Below are 22,148 nucleotides of genomic sequence, written 5' to 3'. Positions count from 1 at the left end.
ACTGGGTATGTATTCAAGCTTGGATCTGGAGCTATATCTTGGTGTAGCAAAAGGCAACCAACGGTGTCCTTGTCAACCACTGAAGCAGAATATAGAGCAGCAGCAATGGCAACTCAGGAAAGTATGTGGTTAATGCAACTGATGAAGGATCTACACCAATCTACAGATAATGCAATACCGCTTTATTGTGATAATCAGTCTGCTATTCGCTTAGCAGAAAATCCAGTATTTCATGCAAGGACAAAGCAAGTAGAAGTGCATTATCATTTTCTGAGAGAAAAAGTGCTTCAAGAAGAAATAGAGATGCAACAAATCAACACAAATGATCAAGTTGCTGACATATTCACCAAAGGACTAAGCACAATCAAGTTTTCGAAATTCAGAACTCAACTAAACCTCGTCAAACGAGAAGAAGCTTAGAGATTCGGTAATGAAGGGGAGTGTTAAAAGTCATTACCGTATCTAGAATGCTCTAGAATTCTAGAATGTTCTAGAATATACTAAGAAGAACATAGAACATTCTAGAAAGTTCTTGAATAGCTTAGAACTAATTAGACAATATAAAAAGTTCTAGAAACATTTAGAAAAATGAAGAAAGTAGTTAAATAAATTATAAAGTTAGAAAATTCTAGAAAGATGTAGATGTTTCCTTTGTAGCTTATAAATACAAATGTAATGTGTGTCCAAGGTAGTAGCAAAGTGAGTGTCCCAAAAGTGAGTCAAAGAGTGGGTACACAAAGTGCATCTAAAAGTGTTCCAAAGAGTGTAAGCTAGAGTGTTTTAGTGTGTGGTCAAGAATTGTAATCAAGTCTTGGTGTAATTACTTTTGTATCAATAAAGTAATTACGTTTTCACGTGTTGTGGCGTCCAACATATACATGTTTGTTTAAGTAAGTAATTACATTGTAATTATGTAGTTTGAGGTAAATTATGCAGTCTCAGTTGTACTATCCAATTCTCAAGGACCCTTATGAATTTGCATAATTATCTTGAAAAATATAACAATTTTATTTTAAATTGTTGTGTAATTACTATTTGCCTTGACAAATAGTATAATGAGAACCTAAATGTAATTAACACTTAACATCCAAATAATATTTGTATTTTAAAATGAATAATGATATGACATACAAAATATGTGCACCAAAATATTACACACCTATGTGATATACCTACAATATTTATATCATAAAACATGTTTATTTTTTCTCTTTCTTCAAATTTATCTATTTCTCTTTTCTCTCTCTTCTCCAAAATTTAAAAACAAAATTGTGGCAATATCGTTGGTCATTTGGGCTCAAGGGTGGTACTATCGCGATCTACTATTCGATGTGATAATTTTGATATGTGTGAAACATACATTTTTTGTCGTCGCCGGAGAAGATGACCAGAATTAAAAGTAATATTTTATTTTCTTTTATATTTGGTTAACCAAAAAGTTATTTTTCTACTTTGTTGTATTTAAAAAATAACTATGTAGTTGTTTTTTAATTTGGTTAAACAAAATTTTATAATAAAAAACCAAAATATGTATTTTTTATTATAATACGAAAAATAAATTCTAAGTTTCTTTTTTGTTTGATTAATAAAAGAAACATTATTATTTACAAGTAAAATACACTAGTGAATTAAAAAATTTCATTAAAAAATGATAATATATAGTATACAAAAAATAACTTTTGATGATAAGTTATATATTAATTTGTTATACTTTATTGTAACTCATTAGTTCCTAAAAAAAGTTTGAATGTAACATTAAAGTATCTTAAATAATAAGACACTATAATATAACCTAAAAAAACTTATAGGTATTTTAAGATAAAAGAGTTTCAACAAATAAATTTTGGAGGTAACCAAAATATATGTAACGTCTCACGTCACTATGATGACTGGCCCTACAAACCAACACGAGTCTTTCCAGCGTGCTTTGTCCTCACTCGCACTTCCCAGGAGGTCACTCGTGATAATATATAGTATACAAAAAATAACTTTTGATGATAAGTTATATATTAATTTGTTATACTTTATTGTAACTCATTAGTTCCTAAAAAAAGTTTGAATGTAATATTAAATTATCTTAAATAATAAGACACTATAATATAACCTAAAAAAACTTATAAGTATTTTAAGATAAAAGAGTTTCAACAAATAAATTTTGGAGGTAACCAAAATGTATGTAACGCCTCACGTCACTATGATGACTGGCCCTACAAACCAACACGAGTCTTGCCAGCGTGCTTTGTCCTCACTCGCACTTCCCAGGAGGTCACTCGTCTTGAGATTGCTCCAGGTCAAGCACGATTAACTTTGGAGTTCTCAAGTGATGGGCTACCGAAAAGAAGATGCCTCCTGTTGGCATAGGTAGTACCCATCAATCCATAAGCCATCTTCAACTGTGTAGTCCCATACTTACATCGCCTGGGGATGGTCAAGTGTGGGATTGCACAGCTTACCCGGTCTTTCCCCTTATGGATCACGGGATTCTGACTGTCACAATGTATATGAAATAATATGCTCTAAAAATAAATCTTTTTGTGAAAAAGTAAACAATTTGTAACTTATCGCCATTATAAGTAACCAAAATGTTACTTTTGAAAACCCAGAAAAATGGGAAATTCGGCAAGACATTTTTGTAAATAAAATTGTGTAGGTGATTTTTGAAATTATTTTATATTATACGTATATAATTGTAAAAATCCATTTTAATTATTGGTTTAGATTCATAAAAATAATTATTAAATTTACTAATCGACAAATTTTTATTTTTAAAGAAAAATACCAATGACTTGAAGCCACATCAACTTAGGATGAAAAATTCAAGAGGAATTTACATGAAATATGGGAAAATTCAATAAAATTTGATATATATGGCTTTTTTTTTTTGTGTGCATTTTTTATGGTTTTTTTGTTTGTTTAACTTTTAACAATTTTTGTAAGAAAATCATAATTCAGTAGTTGTTTCTTATGCATTCATGTGAATTTTTGTGAGGGCTTTTCAATCATTTTAAGTATTATTATTATTATTATTTTTTTGGAAAATAATTTTTGTAACAAAATCAATACTCAGTTTTTTATCTTATGCATGCAGGTACTCGAGTACCTATATTTTCTATTGTTTTTTTTATCTACATTATCACGTTTTCTTCATTTTATCAGTATATTTTATTCAGCAATTGTTGTTTTGATATTTGTTCTCAGTTTTCTTTCTGTTTTAGGGTTTTTTGGAGTTTATCGTTGTGGATTTTGTGCCTTCTGTGTGTGTCTTCGTTCGGTGAGTATTTGGTTTCAGGTGTGTATTTACAGTTTGCTTCAGTATCACGTTTTTTGTATATCGTTTAGTTCGAATATTTTCTTTCCTTCAGCATTTGATTTTTTGTGTTGATTTCTTCTTTTTGTTCTTTTTTTAGGATTTATAAGTTTCTCGTTGTGGATTTGTGCATCTTTGTGGTGTTTTCGTCTCGGTGAGTACCCGATTTCAGGGTTTATTTTTTTATTTTTTAATGTATATTTATTGTTAATTTTGCTCTGTATTATCTATTTTCTGTCGTGGGTGGTTGTTTTTTAATCTGTGTTAATGGTGGTTTTTATTTTTGGTGCACGATTTTATCGTTAGTTTTTTAGTGGGGGTTTTGTTAGTTTTTGATCAGTTTTTTTTTTTTGAGAAGTTTATGGGTAGTTAGTTGTAATTTGTGATTTATATATATGTATATATGTTATTCTTTTTCATTTGTGTTGTTTTTTTTTTTTATGCAGTGCATTGTATATTTTAAATTTCAAAGTTGTGTCATGGATCACTCTGGTGAAGTTGGTGGTGTTTCTGGTTTTGAGAAGAAAATTTCTGGTATAGTAGAGGATGAATCGAAGAATGTAGGGGATGATATTGGCGAGATTCTTTCTCGAAGGATTAACGTTACACATTTGAAGTCTGTTGCAAGGAAGAAGAGTAAATCTCCTTCCACTGTTAAACAGACGAAGGATTCGTGTGCATCTGGTAGTAAGGATGCTGGAGATGATTCTCATGAGACTAAACATGTTGTGGTATGTGTTTATTTTTTTAAGTATAATAATAAAAAAATGTTCATCTGTTTATGTTACTGTTATTGTGTTTCACATTCGGTGGATTGTGTTTGTTTTATTTTTTTATGGGAATGTATCTGGTTTCTTGTAGATTTGTAGTTAATTTGCATAATGTTCATTTTTGTTTGTGTTTGTTTTATTTTTATTGTTGTGTTTTTTTGTTATTGTTAAACTGTTTTGTTTTCTTTGTACCTGGTTACATGTGTAACTGGTTACTTGCAGATAACAGTGGAAGATTTTGCTTAATGAGTTTGTAACTGGTTACCTTAGTGAATGAATTGTTTTTTTTTATATATATATATTTAAACCATACAAAGTTAAATACATATAACTGGTTTTATAAATGTAAATTACTTATCAATTTTTCATGTTTATATATTTTGAAACTGGTTACATGTTTAATTGTTTTGTTTTTTTTCTTCTGCAGGCTCATTTAAAGATAAATCTCTCCAAGAGGTTTGGTAGTAAGGTTCAACATTTTAATGACAAGAGTGTCATTAATGACTTGAAATCTAAGTTGAGCAAAAGTCAGAAATCATTGTTTAAGAAGACGCCATTTGGGCACTTTTTAGAAGTATGTGATATTCATTTCCAAACTCAACTTGCCCTGCTTGTGTTGTTGAGAGAGGTGTCTCATGAGAGGGAGGAAGAGGAAATGTGGTTTAAGATTGGTCGTAGAGTTTGCTCTAGTTACGGGTCTTAAATGTGATAGTAATTTTGATTTAAGTCGTTTTCAAAAAAAGAAAGTTTTGTTTAAGAAAAAAATATTTGGTCATTTTGTTGGTAAGGTGTCAAAGTCTGAATTACGAAATGCTTTCATTAGTAAGGATTTAGTTGATGACGATGATGTTGTCAAATTGGGTATAGTCCATATCTTAGTTAACTATTTGTACGGCTATACCAGTGAGAAGTTGGTTGATGATTTCTTTTTTGAGATGGTTGATCGAGATATTTCTGAATTAGCAAATATTAGTTTTGGGAAGTTGGTATGGGATAGGAGTTTTCATTATTTGAAAATTGCATTGAAGGGTGGAAATAAAATCTTTGATGGAGTTTTTGTTGATGGGAAGGTTGGCCTTCACCCTTACAAACTTCTTGGTTTTCCGATTGCTTTTCTTGTTTGGATATATGAATGTATATCTGAGTTGAGTCCTGAGTTTTGTCAACGGGTTGGGAAAAAATATCCACGTTTGTTGAATTGGAAGAGTACTGATAATGCCTTCTATTCAAACTTGGCGGCAAAGATTTTCAACAATCAAAATGTATAATATTTTTGTTTTGTAACTGGTTACTTGCTAAATTTGTTTGATTCATTTTAGGATTTTTGTTTGTGTACCTAGTTTCAGTTGATGGTAACCAGTTTCTTGTTTTTTTATATATATATTTTTAATTTATTCAGTTGACTATCTTGAATGTCTATCCATCTTCTGAGGAGAGGAAGAAAACGACAGTGAAGAATTTTAAGTTTGAGCCTTTATACTTGCCGAAGGTGTGTGCTGAAGATGGAGATAGTAGTTCGGGTACCCAGGTACTAGTTAGTTTTGTTGTTTGTTTTAGTTAAAAAAATATATATTATTTTGTCTTGAAATTTATAGATTTCTTTTTATGTTTATTTTTTGCTGTTTTGTAAATCATTTTATTATGTTTTTCCAGGTTGATAGTGAAAAGTTGAGATTGATTTGTGAATCAATCTCATCAATAAAAGCGAGCCAAGAATCTATTATTAGTGATATTGCAGTTATGAGATCTGAGTTCATGGGGAAACTCAGTGATTTGTCTGCAATGATTGCAAAAATTGTTGCAAAAAATTCTGAAAAAGTTGCAAATTCTAGTGATGAAAGTGCTGGTTGTAATGAAGGGGAAAAGCCATCTGATTTTGATAATGTTTCCAGTCCTATTTCTGATGATTCTAAGGTAACTTGTTTGTTTTTATGCTTTATTGTTTTTTTTAACCATTTTTTGTTGTAACCAGATTGTTTTTTTTTTTTTTTTGGTCTAGGATTGTGGGATGGATTCAGGTGAAGATTTTGATGGTAGTAAGGTGGTTTATGTTTCTTAATAGTATGTTGTGTTTTTGTTAGTTTATTAGTGTAACCAGTTATTGTTGTAACCAATTTCATTATTTATTTTAGGGTGTCGGGAAGGATTTAAATGAAAATTTTGATGCTGTTTATTCTAGGTTGGAGTTGTCAAATGTTGTGGGTGGAGATAAGGTTTTGTAATTTTATTTTGTTTTTGTTTTTTGTATTATTTTATTTAAAATTGAATTTGTTGTAATTGATTTTATTGTTCTTCATTATAGGATTTTTCAAAGAAGTCTGAGTTCAGTTCAGTTGGTTTAAGTTTTGAAGATGTATATGTGGATACAGAGATTTTGAATGTTATTGATAAAACTGTTAAGTATGCAGAAGGAGAAAAGAGATTTAGTGGGAGTAAGGATGATTGGAAAGTTGTGATGGTTGGTGATGTTGATGAAGTTCCTGTTGCTATTGAAAAGAGGGAGCCTAAACCTAATACTCATGTCAAATCTCCTTTTGTTACTGAGTTTGGTTCTTCTGAAGTAAAAGAAACTGTGAAGAGGAAGGGAGAGGAAGTGGTGATTGTTAGAGGCTTGCTTCCATTTGAAGATGAAATTGGAAAGAATGTTTCAAAGAATGAATGCCTGGATTATATTTCTTGGATTGAGGATAAAATGATTTTTAAGAATAAGTATGTTTTTTTTTATATTTTGTTTAATATTATTATTCTTGATATTTAATTGTTTGTTAATATATATATATTTTTTTGTTTTGAAGGAAGAAGAAATTTTCTGATGTCAATCACATTATCAATCCACTGATGGATTATTCCTTTGTTAAAATTTCTGAGAAGATGTGGTTTTACAAGCTTCAAACTTGTGGGGAGGACCTTATGGACATTGTAAGTAACCAGGTTCTTGGTATAATGCTTATTAATTAGTATTTGTTTGTTTAGATGTTTTGTTATTTTTGTTGATCATGGTTAAGACAAGTAACCAGGTTCCTTTAGTATTGTGTGTAAATTGTTTTTATTATTTATGGGCAGTAACCAGGTTCTTGTAGTATTGTGTGTAACTTGTTTTTATTATTATATATTGACTAGTAACCAGGTTCCTAATTGTTGTATGTTTATTTATTTTTTGTAGCATATCAATGTATGTTTTTATTACTTGAGGAAGAAGATTAAGTTGATTGATGGTTTGAACAAGAGGGTTACAACTACAGACTCTTGGTTTGATGCAACTATCAAGAGTTTGTATGATAACTTTGTGGCAGCCAAATGTGATTCAAGCAGCATTCGTTTTGATAACCTCATTTCAGATTACATTATTGGTGAATATTTGTTTTGTAACACTCCTTGGGTGGATGTGGATCATGTTCTTTTTCCTGTGCATGTCAAGGTTCAGTTGCATTGGGTTTTTATTCATTTTTCCATTAAGAGTAGGATGTTAACTGTCTACAACTCTTTGACAGGGAAGAAGAATGAGAGTATTGCTTTGCCATATGTGAAGGCTTATTCTGTTGTTTTACCATATTTTATAGACTTTCTTGATTTTAATTGTTCTAGGAAAGATTTGGATTTGAATGTTGGTCCATATTCTGTTGGGAAGAAGGATCCAATTGATTTTAACTTTGCCAAAAACTTGCTGTTTCAAGAGGATAAGTAAGTAACTGGTTTTTGTATATTGTTTTTTATTTTTCTATTTTGTTTGTTTTAAATAATTTCATTTGTTGTTTTTTTTTTTGCAGTGATTGTGGAGTATTTGTTATCAAGTATGCTGATTTGTTTATCCATGGGAAGATTGATGACATCCTAAACAACATGGCTGCCAAAATTGCTACCTATCGTGATTATCTTGCCATTAACTTGTATAGTCATGCAAAAAAGAAGCAAATTGGTGGGTACAAGACAGAAGATGATGCTCTATCAAAGAAATCAAAGAGGAGGAGGAATTATAAGTAGAGATTTTTGCAGTTTTTTTTTAGTTGTATTAATGACCATGTCTTTTTTTTTCTTTGTTTAATAGTGAAGTTGTGGTTTGTAACTGGATACTGTTTTAGTACTGTACTTATCTATGTTTTTTTTTTGTCAGAATTGGTTTTACCTTCTGGCTTAATATAAAGTTTTTTTTAATGTATTTTATTTTAATGTGTATGTTTTTTTTTTCAATAGAGTTGGTGAGTTTTTTTTAAAGTTTGAAGATATTGTTATGTACATGTTTTTTTTTCATATAGATTTCAATTATTATTGTATGAAGATGGTGTAACCGGTTACTTCTGTTTTAGATAGTAAAAGCTATTTGTTTCAGGTAACTGGTTACTGTTTCTTTAGTTTTTATTTCTATTTTTTTAATTATTTTTTGATATATTTATGTTTCTTTTTTTTTTTTTGTGTGTGAAAGATTTGTGATTATATAACTAGGTTATTTAAGTCGTTGGTTACATTAATATATAGTCGTTTGTTAAATTTACTTATAGTAACTATTTTTTTTTCTTTCTATTTTATATGTTGTAACCAGGTACTTGAATCTTCAGATTTTGAATATCTTGTGTTGGAACCAAGAAGTTGAGTATCAAGTTTATAATATTTATGTTTTTTTTTTGTGAAAGATTTGTGATTATATAATTAGGTTTTAAATCGTAGGTTACATGTATATATAGTCGTTTGTTAAATTTACTTATAGTATCTATTTTTTTTCTTTCTATAATATGTGTTGTAACCACGTACTTGAGTCTTCAGATTTTGAATATATTGTGTTTGGAACCATGAAGTTGAGTATCAAGTTTATAAAATGTAAAATGCTTAAAAAGTTTGTACTTTTATTGAAGTAGAAAACATTAGGATACAATTTTATTACATCAATTGAAATTATTGAAATTGTAGTATATCTATTCTTTAGAAAATTATTGTCTATTTTCTTTGACTTTGTTGGGTTTCGCTGCTTTGGGATTGGTTCATTCCTGCATGTTTTTCTATTATGTCCTGGCTGCGCGCATCTTCCACATTTTATCTGCACCTTTGGTTCTCCTCTAGATCTGATTCTTTTCCTTCTAGGGCGGCCTGGTGATTTTCTTGATTTTGGTGGTAGGACAATTTTGTTTAAAGTCTCTGGCAGTGTCCATTCGCTTTCATTTGGCAATGGATGAACAGTTGACTCATATGTTGCTTTCATAGTTGTAGTTTTGTAGTAATCAGCAACATAATCATATGTTTTCAGCCGTGTTTTGGCGAATACTGCTATTGCATGTGCACACGGTATTTCATCTTGTTGGAACCTTTTGCATTCACATGTTTTCTCCATTAGGTTGACCAAAAAATTTCCTTTCTGTTCAACCACAACTTGGTACAGTATAGTGTTTACTGGGAAGACCTATTTATTTTAGTAGAGGAATACATGTTAGAAACTGGATACTGTGATATTTTTTAGTAACTGGTTACTAAAAATTTTGGTAAATAATATTCAGTGCTCAATATATGTCAGGTACCTGAAATTTAATGGCACGAATAAAGTTTTCTCTAAGCACAATTTCAGTATCTGTTGTTACTTGTGTGAATGTTCCGTTTGCTTCGATACCATTTTTCCATACCCATTTTTGAACTAAACTTCGAAGGCCTTCCATCTTTGTAGTGATTGGCAGTGTTCTTGCAGCTTTCAATGCAGGATTTATTGATTCGGCTATATTTGATGTCATTATTGTATATCTTCTTGTTGAAGCATGGCATCTAGACCAAGTTGAATATCCAATTTTTTGTAAATATGGTCTTATGCGTGTGTCAATCTTGTCTATTTCATGCATGTAGTGCTCAAATGATTGTACCCTGTATGCCTTTGCTGCTTTGACAAAGTTTAGGTTTAGGTCCTCCCCATGGACACCGAAATTGACTTTGATGTTGTTTAACAGGTGGAATATGCATGCTCCATGGAAAGCTTTTGGGTATACATCGTCTATAGCATTTTCTATGCTTTTGTGCCTGTCTGACATGATTGCCATACCTGTTTGCAAAATCACAATGGAGTAACTGGTTATTCTGTCCTAATTGAGTAACTGGTTTCATTAATTTATATGACTGTTATTTTTTTACACTGTTTTTACTATTTTATTGCTGGATTATTATTAAACTGATAATTTTATGTGTTTAGTTTGTTTCAATAAGAATATAAAAAAGAAAACAATACCTTCTCTTTCTCCATATGTCTCCTTTAGCTTTGTGAAAAACCATAACCATGATGAATCATTTTCAGAGTCTCCTATTCCAAAGGCTAATGGAAATATGTTGTTGTTAGCATCCATTGTTGAAGTAGTGAATAAAGTTCCCCCAAATGATGTCTTCAAGTAAGTTCCATCTATCACAATGACTGGCCTACAGTGTTTCCATCCTTTGATGGAATTTGCAAATGCTAGGTACATATATTTGAAGTGATCTTTATTGTCTGTAACCAGGTGTGTTATTGTACTTGGGTTCGAGACTTTTAGCATGTGAAGGTAGATGGGAAGTTTTTGGTATGAATCATCTTGGTTTCCCCTTGCCAATTCTAAAGCTTTTTCTCCTACTCTCCAGGCTTTTTGGTACCCCATTGAAACACCATAATCATCTAGCATGTCGTTGATTATGTCATGTGGTGTGTGTACTCTCTTTATTGACATGTATTTTGATTTTATTATTTCCCCAATGATATTGCAATTAGCCTGCCTGTGATCTTCCATAATGATATCCAAGGAGCAGGTGTGAGTTTTTACATACTTTCTGATTTTAAATGTTTCTGTTTTCTTGAACTTTGAAGCTCTAAGTAACCAGTTACAATTGTCATCCACACAGGTTACCATGTACTCTCTCGGTTCAGATCTTTTTGTCTTGAATTGGATGTTGTGGATCATAGCATAATAACATAGAGCAGATTTTAAGAGCTTTTTGTCCTTATAAATCTGGCCTTCTTCAACTTTGAAAATTTTATGATCAGTTATAATTTTTGTTTCTTCTTCTCTTTTTCTTTTGTTTTCTTCTGTTCTCTCTATGATAAATTCTGCTACATCATCAGCTATGTCTGTAATATTTGGGAAGGCTTGTACCTGGTTATTTCTCGTGTAGGTTGCTTCGTCATATTGTAATTCTGTAGCTGATTGCTCGTTGTTTAGTTGAAGAACTAGCTTTTCTAAATCTGTGTTCTGTTTTTGTGTTTCTTCTTCATATGTATTGTGTTGAACAGTTTCAGCTATTGTTTGATCAACAGTGGTGATGCATAGTGGTAGCTCAGTTACTTCATTTTGCTTCTTTTTCAGCTCAATGTAGAATAGGACTGAATTGTCAGTGAGTAATTTCATTGGTGGCATACCTGGTGATAACTGGTAACTCAGCTCAATATTTTGAATATTGCATTTTATCTCAGTTTTCACTAAATGAACCAAATTGTTTAGAGAACAATTTGTTGGTATTATCAGTCCAGTCATGGTGTAGTCATCATACTGACATCTATCTGTCCATTTTCTTCCAAATCGAATCAATGTCATTATGGACTCCATATCTGCAATATAGCACAACATAATTTTTAGTGTTGTTTAAAATGTATCTGGTTGTGTTAGTGAATGAATATTATCATATGTTGAAATTATTTAAGTAACCGGTTTCTTTTAGTGAATCGAGAACTATTTTCCAAGTTCTATAATTATTTATGTTGCATTATGTTCTGTTTTTGTGTGTGTAACTGGTTACTTTAGTGAATGTGTTGTCTTTTTTTTTTTTTTTTCAAATATGCATTATGTTTTGTTTTTGTGTGTGTAACTGGTTACTGCATGATAAATTATTATGGAGAATGTTATTATTATTATATTTCGTATGTAGCTGGTTACTGTATTTATTTTGTTGTTTTTTTTATATTATTTTGTAATTTTTGAATTATGTAAATGTTGAACTTTTTTGTGATGTAACTGGTTTCATGTGTGTAATTAAAAAAGTTTTGAAACAAGTAGTTTGAGTCAAGAATTTTCTCAAGAAGTAATTTGCAGATTCTTTGTGTAAATATTTTGCATGTCGTATATTTGAAAAAAGATTTGCTTACCTGTTTGAGAAATCAGAGAAGTTGATGGATTTCTGCTTTTGCTGATGTGAGCGAAGGTAAAAGCAGGTGATGTAATCGGAGAAGAAGATCTGATTATTGGAAAAGAATCCAAAACCAGTTTCAGCTGCCGGAGAAGAAGATCAATTGATCTGAAATTGAATTGAATGTTTAATTCGATGACTGGAGAAAGATGGAGAGAAACTGTGTGAAGATGATGTTACTGTCAGAATTTTATCCAAGAGGAGACCAAGATGAGAGTAGCAGCCACCAGTTCTTGATCGGATTTTGATCGGAAACAATGGAGAATATGAAGTTGTGATTGGAAAAAATGGTCGACGAATTGCAGTAGGCGGAAAATATTTTTCTTGATTGGCAGTGGGCGAAATCTTTTTCTTGATCGAAAAATATGGGAATCTGGTTTGTTAGTTTATGAGAATTCCATATTTATATTTTTGTATTAAGCGTGTATTACCATATTTGGCTTTATTATTTTTTTGTCCATATATATTTAAAGTTTAGTTAACATTCTCACATTTATGTTAAGTTGCAAAATTCAATCGAGTTACAATAGTCATATTATTACTCTTTTAAAATACACTTCAACTATATATTAAAATATATATAATCACTAGAATAATTAATAATTACATCAGAATTCAAACAAACAAGTTTTTTTTTCTTCTTCTTATTAAGAAAGAGACTGTTATAATTGATGAGAGAATTCATTTACAATAAGAGAATAGAATAGATTGGAGCAGCAGTGTGATCCACCAGCCAAATTAAATCAGTGTGTGTCCACACTAATTAATTGCATATCTAGCAAGAGCATAGGCTGTTATTCATTCTCAAACACGTTGTTAGAATAAATGTAAAATAATAGGAACCCCAAACAGAGACTACAGTCTTTATCAGTCAGCCTCAGCCAGGCTAGCTTTGGATGCCAAACTAACAACCGCAGGTTGTGCGATTTAATTTCATCGACTATATTTTGGGCTTTCATCCTTCTAAATTACTCAACCTTTGTATTTGGATTTATCATATTTATTATGTTTAATTTATTTGTATATATTATTAGAGAATATATAATATGGCTGCCACTGACACATGAAAAATGATTTTAATCAACTTCTTTATTCCAGAATTATACATTTATTTGAAAAGAGGGTACCAATTTTGTTCCATTAATTCATAGTTTATTGAGAAATAATTGTGTTGTTAGATGTGAGCCATCCGATTGTTTTGAATTGATGAATAGATGTGTGTAAATAATTTTTTTAAAAATCATGTTTGTGTTATAAATATTATAAGAATGATGTCTATAATAACGAAGAATCACTAGGTTATTTAAAATAAAATATCAGTATTTATTATTGATTGTCTTCAGAGAAATTATTCAATTTTCTTAGAGTATATTTATTTGCATAAATAAGGGTCATTTACCCATTGAAATGAGACACAATATTTCACTCATTTTTTGCATTACTGTTTATTTGTCTTTTTCTCTGCTTTTATATTTTAGTTTACTCTTAATAGTTTTATAACATGTTATTAACACGAGTCTCTAACCAAGGTAAAGATTGTTTACTGAAATTCTTGAATTGTTTCGAAGTCATAATACACTATACAAATATATATAGTCACATATATATATCATCCTCTGACCGAAACAATTTCAAGCAGCTATTTTAATTATAAATGTGTCTATAATATGTATATGTCAATGTTAAGTTTATTTTAATATTTATTATTATTCCCTTAATAATTATGCTTTTATGGTTTGGTACACGTTATCATTATTATTTTAATAAATATGATTTGCTTATATAATTACTAGTCATGTTATCACCTTATTACACGCTACCTTATTATAATTGTATTACCTTATTAGAATTATATGTGTTATTATATGTGTTAATATATGTGTGATCTTCTATATATGTTACGTTTTAATTTAATATTAATATATACCTATATTTTTTTAGTTCACTTGTTTTTCTTTTATGCTATTAGAGATTAAATTTTATTAGTCAAGAAAGAATTATTTGGTACATCACACTTATCACTTTATTTCTTAATAGTGTTTGCAATATAATTTCTCAAATGTTTATTTTTCTAATACTTTGAATATCATTCTACGATAGTTTTCTTCATGGAAAATCTCACAAAACTCGACTTTGTGCCACTTGATATTTCTGGAAGAAATACTTATCATGGATTCTTGATGCTGAAATCCACTTGGATGCTAAGGGTCTTGGAGACACCATCAAAGATATAAAAACGAAGCATCAAGTCAAAATAAGGCCAATACAATGATTTTTCTTCGCCACCATCTCCACGAGGGGTTAAAATCTGAATATCTGACGATAAGAGATCCTCTTACTCTTTGGAAAAATTTGAAAGAATTATATGACCACCAAAAAACTGTCATACTGCCAAATGCTCAATATGAATGGTTGCACCTGAGGTTGCAAGATTTAAATCAGTAAGTGAGTATAACTCTGCAATGTTTAAAATTACTTCTAAATTAAAATTGTGCGGAGAAAAGATTATTGACAATGATATGTTAGAAAAAACATATTCTACTTTTCATGCCTCAAATTTACTTTTACAGCAGCAATACAGAGGACGAGGTTTTAAAAAGTACTTAGAATCAATTTCGTGTCTTCAAGTAACAAAACAAAATAATAAACTTTTGATGAAAAATCATGTATCTCGCCCAACTGGGTCTGTCCCATTCCCTGAAGTGAATGCTATAACATTCGACAATCGTGGTCGTGACCATAATCAAAGCCATAGTCGTGGTCATGGACGTGGACGCAGACATAGTAAGGGTCGAAGTAAATTTTGGCAACGTGGTGGTTATAATAACAACTCCTCTACTTTACTGAAAACCACAAGCAATGAACATAAGGGAAAGAGTCCACAAAATAAGAATCAACAAACTTATGAAAACTTATGTTTTAGATGCGGTATGAAAGGACATTTGTCACGTACTCGTACCTCTAAACATCTTGTTGATCTTTATCAAGTCTCTTTAAAGGAGAAGGAGAAAAATATAGAAGCAAACTTTGCCTATCAAGATGATGACCTCCTCAATGAATCCTTGGATTTTACAAACTTGGATTTTGCTGATGATCCCATCAATGGCAATAAGAATTTCTATTGGTGATGAGAAAGTCCATAATTAGAGTTATTTTATTTGGTCATGTTTGACATATTTGTCTGTTACTTATTTTATTTTAAGTACTTTAGTTTGGTATGTTAAGTTTATGGACTTATGTTTACGTATTTATTTTTAGAACTTATTATGATTTTTTTTTTTGTTAATAAAGAAATTGTAACGACCCAAAATTGCTAATAAGGCTTAAGGGCCTTGATTAGTGTGCTGGGAGGGCATAATTGATATTTATGTGAATAAATGACTGAATGCATGATTATGTGCCATGCATGATTATATGAGTACATGGATATGATTAAATGCATTTTATGAGTATTAAATATGCATGTTGGCCCTATTTTGTTTATAAAGGCATGTTTGTAATTTTGCCCTGTTGAGGGCATAAATGTAATTATTTGTAATAAATTGTTAAGACCACATTATTCTGTGGATACATTTGTAGCTTGTGACTCGAGGCGATCCTGGTGAGCAGTTTAGTGGAAAAGTCACGGTGGGGATTTATACCCGGCTCGGGGGAGCCCGGGGGTATTTATGGGAATTTGGGAAATATATTGGAGAATATTTGACATTGAGGACAATAATTGGTGATTAGTTAGGTGTTGGGGTTTAAGCGGTAATTATTAGAGACACTCGAGAAATTAGCGAGAATTGGGAACAAATGACCAAAATGCCCTTGAAAGGATTAAAGGTTTAGGATTTAAGTGGGAAGGCAAAATGGTCATTTGGTTTAATAAGGGGTAAGGTTCATTCTGCCTTTATGGATTTAGTGGGATTTGTAGAAGGGTATAGAAGCTAAAAGAAAAGAGAAGAAGAGGAAAAAGGAAAGAAGGAAAACAGGGTATATGGTATATCTCGTTCTCTCTCTCGGTTTGGCCATTTCTTCACATCTCCTTGAAGGTTTTTGAGGCTGTACATCAAGGGAACCTTAGGCTGGAGCTTGGGGCTAGGATCTTTGATAAAGCTTAGCCACTTTATTTAGGTAAGGTTTCAAGGTTTTGATGAGTTTTCTGAACTGTGATAGAATTGGTTTCTGAAACTTGGTTTTGATGGAAGTCAAGGGAATTAAGCTTTGGGAATTGAGGAGTTAAAGGCTGGAAAGGCTTGGAGGATAACCTAGGGTCGATTTATGTTGGATTACCTTATACAAGATCTTTATTTATTTTCATGTATATCTAATATTAAACAAATTAATACGAGATAGCCTAAAACATGTTTCTAAAATTGAATTCAAAGAGAAACAATGAATAGAATACTTACAATATACACAGCGAAATGAAAGAGTCCTTCCTTCAGTTTCTCTAACTCTTATATCCTCTCTGTCGCAGAGTATTATCAAGAAGCTGAACCGATCTTCTATTTTCTTCACAATCTTCCAATGTATCCTTAAAATCACCTAGACTAGTGTGGGCAATTCTCAACAAATGAGATAGATATAGAGAGAAGAAGAGAAAATAACAAAGAGGCTTAGAAAAAGACTTGTGTTTAGAGAGAATCTAAAACTATCAGAAAACTAGTGATTAAACTTATCTGTCGTCTCAGAAATCTTAACTGATGACTTCTCTCTAAGCACTCCTTTTATAGACTCAATTAGGTCATTTAATTTAATTAAAAATCAATAAAATAATAGCCATTTTAAATCCCTAGGTCGAAATTATCATGGGCTTTAGGCCCCGTGAAATTTCCTATTTGATTATAAGCCCATTGGACTTAAAATCAATGTCTGTATTATTTTCTATCGATTTAATTAATTAAATCCTTAATCAAATTAATTATTTATAATTTGAACCATGATTTAAACTTATTTATTAATTTAGATACTAATTTATTTTTAATGAATAAATCTGCCATAATTTCTCTTTTCTTCTCAAAATTAGACAACTCTGTGAAGCTATCCAAAATTGACTTGGTCAACTTTGATAATTCTAATTGATGATTAAATCAATTAATTGAGACTATCTAGATGATTTTATCCAAGGTACAATGGGGACCATGGGCCTATGAAATCAAGTTCCAATAAGTTATCATAAATCTCACTACAAGAATTTTAGCCTAATATAACACCAAAAAATGACAATTTTTAAAAAACGCTATGGTTAAATAGAAAAATCAGGCGCGCTCGGTACAGTAAAATTTTACAGCCCACCACTAGCTTTTCCATCTCCCCCTCTAATATTCTATTAGCCCTAAAGTATCTCTCTCTCTCTCTCTCTTGTATCTTCTTCTTCACAAATCAACCCTAACCGTGTTCCCCTCTGTCTCTTTTTCTCTCCCTCTAAAAATAGCCACACATACTCCAATCTCTTGCCTTCTCTCAATCTCTCGTTCATCCCACTCACAGTGACTATTTCTTTCGCTCTCTCTGGTTTGGAACCATCGTTCACCTCTCTCTCTCTCTCATTCTCTTTCAGATGTGGGTGCTAAGGATCAATGATGAAGGGTCCCAAGAAAGGGCTTTGGGACGATGATGAAAAGATGCAATAAGGGGCGAAGCAGATGCTCCCCAAAGTGCTTTGACCCTTTCTTCTCCCTAGCGCGAACCAGAGGCCTTTCCTTCATGGGCGATGGGCAACCGAGTTTGTCCATTATGTGAAGTAAGGTAACATTAACCCATTTTTTTAATTTATGAGATATGAAGTATGATTTATATGTAAACTAAGGTAACTAAGCCTGTCAATTTTGATTTTTTTTTGGTGTTGATTTATGGATTTGAAAGTTTAACGGCGCCATTCACAAGGGTATGCCCCACAAGTTCTACCATGGCCGAATTGGGCGTGTCTGGAACATCACCAAGCGCGCTATTGGCGTGGAGGTTAACAAGCATGTTGGGAACCGCATCATTAAGAAGAGGATTCATGTTCGTGTGGAGCATGTCCAGCCCTCTAGATGCACTGAGGAGTTCAGAAACAGAAAGTTAAGGAACGATAAGCTCAAGGCCAAGGCCAAGTTGAAGGGTGAGGCCATCAGCACCAAGAGGCAGCCAGAGGGTCCCAGGCCAGGTTTCATGGTCGAAGGAGCTCAGTTGGAAACTGTCACCCCCATTCCTTATGATGTTGTCAACGATCTCAAGGGTGGTTATTAGATCTTTTTATGTATTATTTTTTCTTCTCAATGTTCTGTTTTGTTCTGTTCTTGTCTGGTTTTGATTTTGTTTTCAAGACTACCAATGGAAACATTTCCTTAATTAGTTCAAGTACTCGAAGTCATTGTTAGTTTTCATATTTTGAATACTATTCTAAGTACAATTTTGTTTTAAAAAATTTTTGTGCTATTTTTGTTGTGTACAGAAATATTCCAAGAGTCCAAGATTTTCGATTTATGAAAGACAAAAAGCAAGAGGCATTCTCATGACACCAGGTCTTCAAGGCAGCTCACCTCACTAGTCATGGCATCAATTCGGAAGGACACCTCAAAGCTTCACAAAAGCCAGATGGCAGCAAGCAGTAGGCACAACACCTCAGTATCTCACGGCATCAGGTCTTCATTTATTAAGATTTTTTTTGAATAAATTTCTGAAGTCAACTCAATATTCGCTCAGGTATATACATGTAATACTGTTTCTGAGATATACTTTTATGAGTTACATCTGTCTATAGAGTTGAGCGAATATAGATATACTGTAATACTGAGCTTAAACCTCCTCCCTGAGCTTCATTGTCTATAGATATACTGTAATACTGAACTCTTGATCAGAATTAGACAAAAAGACAACTATTAGTGATCTTAATGAAAGGCATGGTAAGTTATTTTTTTTTTTTAAGGAATCCTTTTCTTATTTTTAATCACATCTAGATAATTTTTATCTCAGTTTCTGTGTAAGAAAAACACTGAGAGACTGATGAGATTTGATTGAAACGGTCAAGTAGATGAAAATTAATTTTCTACTTATTAACTATCATCTAGCTCAAAGATGTTGGCTTTGCATAGCATCGAATGATTTGTTGCCACTGTAGTTGATTTTAAGACTAGTTTGGCTGTTTCCCAACTATTTTATGAGTTTCATTTGACTAAGATTTTTACTTTGGAATTCAGATTGCATATTTGTAGTATGTGCTAATGATTTTTGTTTTTGTGTGTTTCTGAGTGAAGCAAGAAAACTGTTTGATGAAAGTTCTAAGTTAGATGTTATATTTTAGAGTTCTATAATTATGGGTTTTCTAAACATGGAGAAGTTGATAAAGCTATTAGGTTGTTTGATTGGATGCCATCAAGAAATCCCATTTCTTAAATTACTTGATTGGTGGGTATTTTAGCTAGGATGCCATCAAGAAATCCACCACCTATTTGGTAAAGGATCTAAATTGTATTTTGGATTAGTTTTCTCTGTGATAATACAAACTTTTTAAATTTACTTGAAATTAGTAGTAGTAGTAGTAGTAAACTACTATAATTTTTCTTGCTAGCTAGTTACATCATAGAAAAGCAAATCCCAAATCATGTAAAACATATTCAAATTTGGGTCTAGTTTGATTTTCTGTTTCTTTATACATTTCAAGGCCACGAGATTATTTTATTGCAAGAAGTTCTATAAAATCAAAAAATTAAATACATTTCTTTCTAGTTTTGTGTTCCCTTCCCCACCTGCAACTTTCTCATTTTGACAAATTGGTTTTTTCTACTTTGTTTGGTGAGTTGTATCTCTGTTTGACGTGAGGGGCTACTTTGTTTGGTGAGTTGTATCTCTGTTTGAAGTTCTATAATCAACCCTAATTTGCTTCCTCTATGTTTAATGTACAGATTTTGAAGCATGATTGGCCAGCAAGATGGCAAAGCTTTATTCCTGATCTTGTTTCAGCTGCTAAAACTAGTGAAACAATTTGTGAGAATTGCATGGCTATATTGAAGGTTTCTCTCTCTCTCTTAAACTATTGAGAATTAGTTGGCACTAATTACTTGAATATGTTTTCTTCAGCTTCTAAGTGAAGAGGTGTTTGATTTCTCAAGAGGAGAGATGACTCAAAGTAAGATAAAGGAGCTTGAACAATCATTGAACAGGTAGATAATTTATGTTTTTTTTATTTTTATTTCATTTTGGGATGCATTTCATGTTTTATATTGTAATGTTTCATGAGTGCTCTTTTTTTTTCCTTCTGTAGACTTATCATTTGCTTATAATTATATATATATTAAGGACAGTTCTTTTAGATATCCTTTGATGAGAAGTCATTATGCACTTTTTAAGTTATTTTTATTCACTATTATACACATATTTTGATACAATGTCTTCCGGGTGAACTGCCACCACAAAGTCAAGTGATCTGATCACTTATCTTGGACTACTGATAGTCACGTACTGCCAGTTCATAGTCATCATATATTTGGCTTTTATTTTCTAATTGGCATGTCACATGTTACCGTAATGATATGTTTATGCATTTTTCCAATCTCTCACACATAATGTGATTGGTTGTTGCAGTGAATTTCAACTCATTCATGAGCTATGCTTATATGTACTATCAGCCTCTCAAAGAACTGAGCTTATACGTGCAACACTCTCCACATTGCACGCATTTCTCTCATGGATTCCCTTGGGATATATATTTGAGTCTCCATTGGTATGTGCTTTGCTTGATAGATGGTTGTTGTATTGCCTTTGAATTTAATACTTAATAACTTCCTTAAAAGAGTAAGTACATTTGAACAAAATTCTGATTGTGTTTGTTTATGTAACAGCTTGAAATGCTGCTGAATTTTTTCCCCATGCCATCGTATCGGAATCTCACTCTTCAGTGTTTGACAGAGGTGTGTTTGTATGCTGATTTAGTTAAGAGTTGCTTCAAAACTGTGCCTGGTTCTCATAGTTCACTGCACTGGTGTTTAGGTTGCAGCACTTAATTTTGGAGATTTCTACAATGCCCAGTACGTTAAGATGTACACCATATTCATGAAACTGTTACAGGTAGGTCCGAAATGAAATGCTTATTGTAGTACTATCTTTGGTTGGCTTACTCATCACATCATTGTCCAGTTTTTTCTTTTATTTAATTGTATGTCTTGTTCCTGTGTTGCTATTAATATTTTTTTTTCTTCCTTTTGGTCAGACCATGATTCCTCTTAATACAAACATTCCCGAGGCTTATGCAATTGGTTCCAGCGAAGAGCAGGTAAAGTTGTTTTTGGCGCTTCAAAATTTAATGAAGACCATTTTTTATGTGTTCGCTCAATAATTGTTTATTTATGGCAATGTCTTTTTTTTTTTAACTTACCTATTCTGCAAGCTTTTATTGAGAATTTGGCTTTGTTTTTCACTTCATTTTATAAGGCAAGTTTTTTTCTTTTTTCCCTTTATACTTTCTTGATCTTAGTATTTACCACGTTTTGTTATATTTATATCTCAATGGCCATCCTCTTATGGCTGTAAGTTATGGTTCATTTAGTTGTAGAACAGGCTTAATGTGTCAATAAGGCACTGCTTAAGGGATTTAATAAGATAATATGGAATCACATTGTTTCCTTGTCAAATATCAAAGATTTGAAGTTGCCGTTTAAATACATTGCAACATTCACTGCTTAAGGGATTTAATAAGATAATATACAATCACATTGTTTCCTTGTCAAATCTCAAAGATTTGAAGTTGCTGTTTAAATACATTGCAACATTTACATCGTTCTATCCTTGTGCAGTCTCACATTCGTGTGCTGGAAACTCCTGGAGAGAACATAGCTGCTTTGCTCATGGGTGTTGAATATCTTACCAAAATTTCATATGTGGATGACACAGAAGTTTTCAAGGTACCAATATTTTAGTAGTCTAGACTCGAACATACAAGTGAAATTTGTTAAAATTGGAATGAGTTTTAATCATTTTATGACCGGAACAGG

At 31.7% G+C, this 22,148-nt stretch overlaps 4 protein-coding genes across 4 annotated transcripts; all 4 read left to right on the top strand.

Annotated features, from left to right (window-relative positions):
- The first annotated feature begins 14,600 nt into the window (after positions 1-14,600).
- LOC133813935 (uncharacterized) lies at positions 14,601-15,320 on the top strand. Its single transcript, XM_062246963.1, has one exon. It carries the CDS (start codon positions 14,601-14,603, stop codon positions 15,318-15,320), a length of 720 nt encoding a protein of 239 aa, XP_062102947.1.
- Positions 15,321-18,053: 2,733 nt separating this feature from the next.
- LOC133815847 (large ribosomal subunit protein eL21z/eL21y-like) lies at positions 18,054-18,517 on the top strand. Its single transcript, XM_062248634.1, has one exon. It carries the CDS (start codon positions 18,067-18,069, stop codon positions 18,406-18,408), a length of 342 nt encoding a protein of 113 aa, XP_062104618.1. The 5' UTR covers positions 18,054-18,066; the 3' UTR covers positions 18,409-18,517.
- A 1,469-nt stretch (positions 18,518-19,986) lies between these two features.
- Positions 19,987-20,923, top strand: LOC133813934 (protein EXPORTIN 1A-like). Its single transcript, XM_062246962.1, has 3 exons — positions 19,987-20,171; positions 20,239-20,321; positions 20,743-20,923. The coding sequence occupies exons 1-3, from the start codon at positions 20,049-20,051 to the stop codon at positions 20,921-20,923; spliced, it is 387 nt and encodes a 128-aa protein (XP_062102946.1). The 5' UTR covers positions 19,987-20,048.
- An 82-nt stretch (positions 20,924-21,005) lies between these two features.
- LOC133815846 (protein EXPORTIN 1B-like) lies at positions 21,006-21,802 on the top strand. Its single transcript, XM_062248633.1, has 3 exons — positions 21,006-21,068; positions 21,148-21,225; positions 21,368-21,802. The coding sequence occupies exons 1-3, from the start codon at positions 21,006-21,008 to the stop codon at positions 21,491-21,493; spliced, it is 267 nt and encodes an 88-aa protein (XP_062104617.1). The 3' UTR covers positions 21,494-21,802.
- The last annotated feature ends 346 nt before the right edge of the window (positions 21,803-22,148 follow it).

This window comes from Humulus lupulus, chromosome 2 (genome assembly GCF_963169125.1).
Source record: "Humulus lupulus chromosome 2, drHumLupu1.1, whole genome shotgun sequence".
Taxonomy (NCBI): Eukaryota; Viridiplantae; Streptophyta; class Magnoliopsida; order Rosales; family Cannabaceae; genus Humulus; species Humulus lupulus.
This window is presented reverse-complemented; position numbering and strand designations above follow the sequence as displayed.